Genomic DNA, 5,973 nt, shown 5'->3' on the forward strand with positions numbered 1-5,973 from the left:
TTCCAATTCCAATTCCAATTCCAATTCCAATTCCAATTCCAATTCCAGTTCCAATTCCAATTCCAATTCCAATTCAATTCCAATTCCAATTCCAATTCCAATTCCAATTCAATTCCAATTCCAATTTCAATTCCAATTCCAATTTCAATTCCAATTCCAGTTCCAATTCCAATTCCAATTCCAATTCCAATTCAATTCCAATTCCAATTCCAATTCCAGTTCTTTGTTGCTGGAGAAGTCCAAATAAATCCCACATTTTAAAAGGGAGATCTTTTGGTGTCAGATCCCACAATTCATCAATTGGTCATCCCAGGTGCCTCTACGAGCCCTCACCGCTCTGGCCACACTTCCTTTTCTCCCTTAGTAGCAATTCCGGTTTTTAATCCAGGGAAAAGGGAGACGCCCCAAATTCCAACGGGATGCTGGTTGATTCCAAGAAAAGAACAGGAAGAGCCAGGCTCAGACAGCCCTGATGGATTCTGAGCAGGATCTCCTGGGAACCAAAGCACTCCAGACACTGCAGGAATCATCCTGCATTAGGAAGAGACTGAAATATGGTTTGTGTTGCACGGGGAGAAGTAATTGGAGAGCTCGGATTCACTCCGGGATATCCATTACAGGCTGGAAAAGCACTTGGATGGGCTGGCACAGGAAGGGCACAGAAGGGAATCAGATGTTTAAGAGGATTTTTTTTTTAGGAATGAAGTGTTTTCAGCTTTTAGCAACTTTTTACAAGGGATGGAGGGACAAGGACGCAGGGAATGGCTTCACATTGACAGAGAACAGGGATAGATGGGATATTGGGAAGGAATTCCTGGCTGGGAGGGAGGGGAGGCCCTGGCACAGGTTGTCAGAGGAGGAAGAAAAAATATAGAAGAAAAAATATAGAAGAAAAAATATATAAGAAAAAATATAGAAGAAAAAATATACAAGAAAAAATATACAAGAAAAATGTAAGACAAAATCTAAGGGAAACTCTGTAAGAAAAATCTAAAAGGATATGTAAGAAAAGTCTAGGAAAAATATGTAAAAAAATATATAAGAAAAAGGTAAGAGAAATGGTAAGAAATAGATAGGAAAAAATATGTTAAAAATATAAGAAATATATACAAAAAATATGTAAAAAATATAAGAAATATAGAGGAAAGAATATGTAAAAAATATAAGAAATAGATAGGAAAAATAAGAAAAAATATAAGAAATATATAGGAAAAAATATGTAAAAAATATAAGAAATATATGAGAAAAATATATAAAAAATATAAGAAATAGATAGGAAAAAATATGTAAAAAATATAAGAAATATACAGGAAAAAATGTAAAAAAATAAGAAATGTATAAGAAATATATAAGAAAACGTATATAAAAAATATACAAAATACATAGGAAAAATATGTAAAAAATATAAGAAATACATAGGAAAAAATAAGTAAAAATATTAGAAATATATAAGAAAAAATATGTAAAAAATACAAGAAATATATAAGAAAACGTATATAAAAAATATACAAAATACATAGGAAAAATATGTAAGAAATATAAGAAATATATATGAAAAAACATGTTAAAAATTTAAGAAATATATAAGAAAATTTGTAAGCAATATAAAAGAAAAAATATGTAAATATATAAGAAAAAGATAAGAAAAAATATAAGAAATATATAAGAAAAATATAAGAAATAAGAAAAACTTAAGAAATATATAAGAAAAATATGTGAAAAATATGTAAAAAATATATGAAATCTATATGAAAAAGTATGTCAAAAATATAGAAATATGTAAGAAAAATATGCAAAAAATATGTAAAAAATATAAGAAATATATAAGAAAATTTGTAAGAAATATAAAAGAAAAAATATGTAAAAATATAAGAAAGAGCTAAGAAAAATATAAGATATCTTTCTTATATTTTTCTTATATTTCTTATATTTTTCTTATGTATTTCTTATATTTTTCTTACATTTAAGAAAAATACATAAAAAATAAGAAATAGATAAGAAAAATATAAGAAATATATTAGAAATGGATAAGAAAAATATAAGAAAAATATAAGAAATAGATAAGAAAAATATAAGAAAAATATGTAAGAAATATATAAGAAAAATATGTAGGAAAAAATATAAGAAAAAATATGAGAAAAAAATGAGAAAAAAATGAGAAAAAAATGAGAAAAAAATGAGAAAAATATGAGAAAAAATGAGAAAAATATGAGAAAAAATGTAAAAAATATGAAAATATATGAGAAAAAAATGAGGAGAAAAATGAGAAAAAAATGAGAAAAAATGAGAAAAAATATATCAGAAAAAAATATGGAAGAAAAAATATAAGAAAAAAATAAAAATATAAGGAAAAAATACGAGAAATTCCCACCTGAGCCACAGAAATGAGCTCTTTAGAAAAAGCACTTTGAGAACAGCAAAAAGATTTACTTTGTGAGCACAAAAATTCCCTCTGTCCCTCTGTCCCTCTGTCCCAGGCCACCACAGAGCCCCCCATGAAGAAGCCGGACCCCATGACCTCGGAGACCGTCGTGATTTGGGGGCTAAAAAATACAAGAAATATATCAGAAAAATATGTAAAAAATATAAGAAATATATAAGAAAATTTGTAATAAATATATAGGAAAAATATGTAAAAATATAAGAAAGAGATAAGAAAAAATATAAGAAATACATAAGAAAATATAATAAATATATAAGAAAAATATATAAAAAATATAAGAAATAGATAGGAAAAAATATGTAAAAAATGTAAGAAATATATAAGAAAATTTGTAAGAAATATAAAAGAAAAAATATGTAAAAATATAAGAAAGAGCTAAGAAAAAATATAAGAAAGAGCTAAGAAAAATATAAGAAAGAGCTAAGAAAAATATAAGAAAGAGCTAAGAAAAATATAAGAAATATATAAGAAATATATAAGAAAAATATGTAGGAAAAATATATAAGAAAGATGTAAGAAAATATATAAGAAAAATATATAAGAAAAAATATATAAGAAAAAATATGATAAAAATATGAGAAAAAATATGAGAAAAAATGTAAAAAATATGAAAAAAATATGAGAAAAAATGAGGAAAAAAATGAGAAAAAAATGAGAAAAAATGAGAAAAAAATGAGGAAAAAATGAGAAAAAAAATATCAGAAAAAATATAAGAAAAAATGAAAATACAAGGAAAAAATACGAGAAATTCCCACCTGAGCCACAGAAATGAGCTCTTTAGAAAAAGCTGGCACTTGGAGAACAGCAAAAAGATTTACTTTGTGAGCACAAAAATTCCCTCTGTCCCTCTCTCCCAGGCCACCACGGAGCCCCCCAAGAAGAAGCCGGACCCCGTGACCTCGGAGACCGTCGTGATTTGGGGGCTCAGGCTCTGGATGGTGGTCGGGATCTTCGCCCTCTTCGTCCTGGCTGTCAGTAAGTCCCAATTCCCTGGGGAATTAGGGGAGGATTTGCTCCTGGAGGGCTCCAGGGGGTCACAGAGGTCACAGTGAGGCTCTTTGGGGCATCCCAGGGATGCACAGGAGGGAATTCTGGAGCAGGGATCCAAGGCAGGAAGGAAATTTAGACCCAGCCTTTGGCCAGCTGAGCTCCACAAAATGACCCAAATAAATCAAAATTATTTATATTTATCCTGTGGGTCAGATTGAGGTTTCCCCAGGCTGGGATCAGGAGTCAGGAAAGCTGATCCGAGGCAGGAAGGAAATTTAGATCTCTGGGGTCAAGCCATGAATTAAACAGAATTTTCTGACCCTCAAACCGTGCCCTGATCCCTCCTCCTGGGGCTTTGTCCTCTGCAGCTTCTCCAATTCCAATTCCAACTCCAATTCCAGTTCCAATTCCAATTCCAACTCCAATTCCAATTCCAGTTCCAATTCCAATTCCAATTCCAATTCCAATTCCAATTCCAGTTCCAATTCCAACTCCATTTCCAGTTCCAATTCCAATTCCAATTCCAATTCCAATTCTTTGGTGCTGGAGAAATCCAAATAAATCCCACATTTTAAAAGGGAGATCTTTTGGTGTCAGATCCCACAAATAAATCTATAAATGAAAGGCAAAAAATGTTAAAAATAAAAATTGAATAAAATATATATATGAAAAAAGAGAAAGAAAAAATCAATAAAAAGGCAAAAAACCCATACTTAAAATAAAAAATAAGTAAAATAAATATAGAAATGAAAAGCAAAAACACTAAAATAAGAAATAAAATAAATCTATAAATGAAAAGAAAAAACAGTAAAAATAAAAAATGAATAAAATATATATATGAAAAAAGAAAAAGAAATCAATAAAAAAGTAAAAAAAACCTTAAAAAATACATAAAATAAATATAGAAATGAAAAGCAAAAACTGCTAAAATAAAAAATAAATAAAATAAATCTATAAATGAAAGGGAAAAAATATTAAAAATAAAAAATGAATAAAATATATATATGAAAAAAGAGAAAGAAAAAATCAATAAAAAGGCAAAAAAAACATACTTAAAATAAAAAATAAATAAAATAAATATAAAAATGAAAAGCAAAAACCACTAAAATAAGAAATAAAATAAATCTATAAATGAAAAGAAAAAACAGTAAAAATAAAAAATGAATAAAATATATATATGAAAAAAGAAAAAATCAATTAAAAAGCAAAAAAACCCTTAAAAAATACATAAAATAAATATAGAAATGAAAAGCAAAAACTGCTAAAATAAAAAAATAAATAACATAAATCTATAAATGAAAGGCAAAATATATTAAAAATAAAAAATGAATAAAATATATATATGAAAAAAGAGAAAGAAAAAATCAATAAAAAGGCAAAAAAAATACTTAAAATAAAAAATAAATAAAATAAATATAGAAATGAAAAGCAAAAAGTACTAAAAATAAAAATAAAATAAATATATGAAAAAAGCAAAAAAATCACTAAAAATAAAAATAAAATAAATATCGAAAGGAAAAGCAAAAAACCCACCAAAAATAAAAAATGAACAACAGAAGAAAATCACTTAAAATAAAAAATAAATGAAATATATAAATAAAAAGCAAAAAAACAATTAAAAATAAATGAAACAAATATATAAATAAATACAAAAAACCTAAATAAATAAATAAATATATAAATGAAAAGCAAAAGAAAATCACTAAAAATAAAAATGTGAAATATATAAATTAAAAACAAAAAACCCCACTAGAAATAAGTAAAATAAATATATAAATAAAAAACCAAAAAAACCCTAAAATAAATGAAATAAATATAATATTTATATATATTATTATAAATATATTTATATATATATTTATATATATTATTATAAATATTATATTTATTTCATTTATTTTACGGGTTTTTTTGCTTTTTATTTATATATTTATTTTATTTATTTCTAGTGGGGTTTTTTTGTTTTTAATTTATATATTTCACATTTTTATAAATATAATAAATCTCTAAACAAAAAGCAAAAGAAAATTACTACAAATAAGAAATAAATGAAATATATAAATAAAAAGAAAAAAACCACTAATAATAAATGGTAAATAAAATAAATCCATTAAATGAAATCAAAAGAAAATCACTAAAAAAAGTCAATAAAATAAATCTATAAATACAAAGCAAAAAATCATGAAAAATCAACCGTAAAATAAAATATAAATAAACAATAAATATTTCTAAAATGTAAATAGTGAATTTAGAAATAAATTGTAGTAGTAGAAAGCTGTTAGTATGGTATCATAAACATTCTTGTGGGCGTTAAAATGCCATTTATATATAAGATTTTTCTAAAAAATCATTTCCAGCTAATAGAATGGGTGCATAAAAACGAAGATTTTAAGAAGATAAATATATAAAATATATAAATATGTAAAAATCCAAGTGAGATTTCCGACTCTTCCTCTCGGGAACCTTCCACGAGGTGGCACCAGCACATAACAAAAAGGCAGAAAAACCACCTGAAAACCCAAATTCACCTGAAAACCCAA

At 25.6% G+C, this 5,973-nt stretch overlaps 1 protein-coding gene across 2 annotated transcripts in view; it reads left to right on the top strand.

Moving 5' to 3' along the window:
- Nucleotides 1-5,973, top strand: part of TMIE (transmembrane inner ear) — a 14,360-nt gene that overhangs the window by 6,511 nt on the left and 1,876 nt on the right. For both annotated transcript variants that reach the window (XM_027704878.1, XM_027704879.1), the window contains exon 2: nucleotides 3,301-3,418. In XM_027704878.1, coding sequence (XP_027560679.1) covers nucleotides 3,301-3,418 — 118 coding nt within the window. The remainder of the gene's footprint in view (nucleotides 1-3,300; nucleotides 3,419-5,973) is intronic.

Source organism: Neopelma chrysocephalum, unplaced genomic scaffold, assembly GCF_003984885.1.
Source record: "Neopelma chrysocephalum unplaced genomic scaffold, ASM398488v2 Primary Assembly neopelma1_295, whole genome shotgun sequence".
NCBI lineage: Eukaryota > Metazoa > Chordata > Aves > Passeriformes > Pipridae > Neopelma > Neopelma chrysocephalum.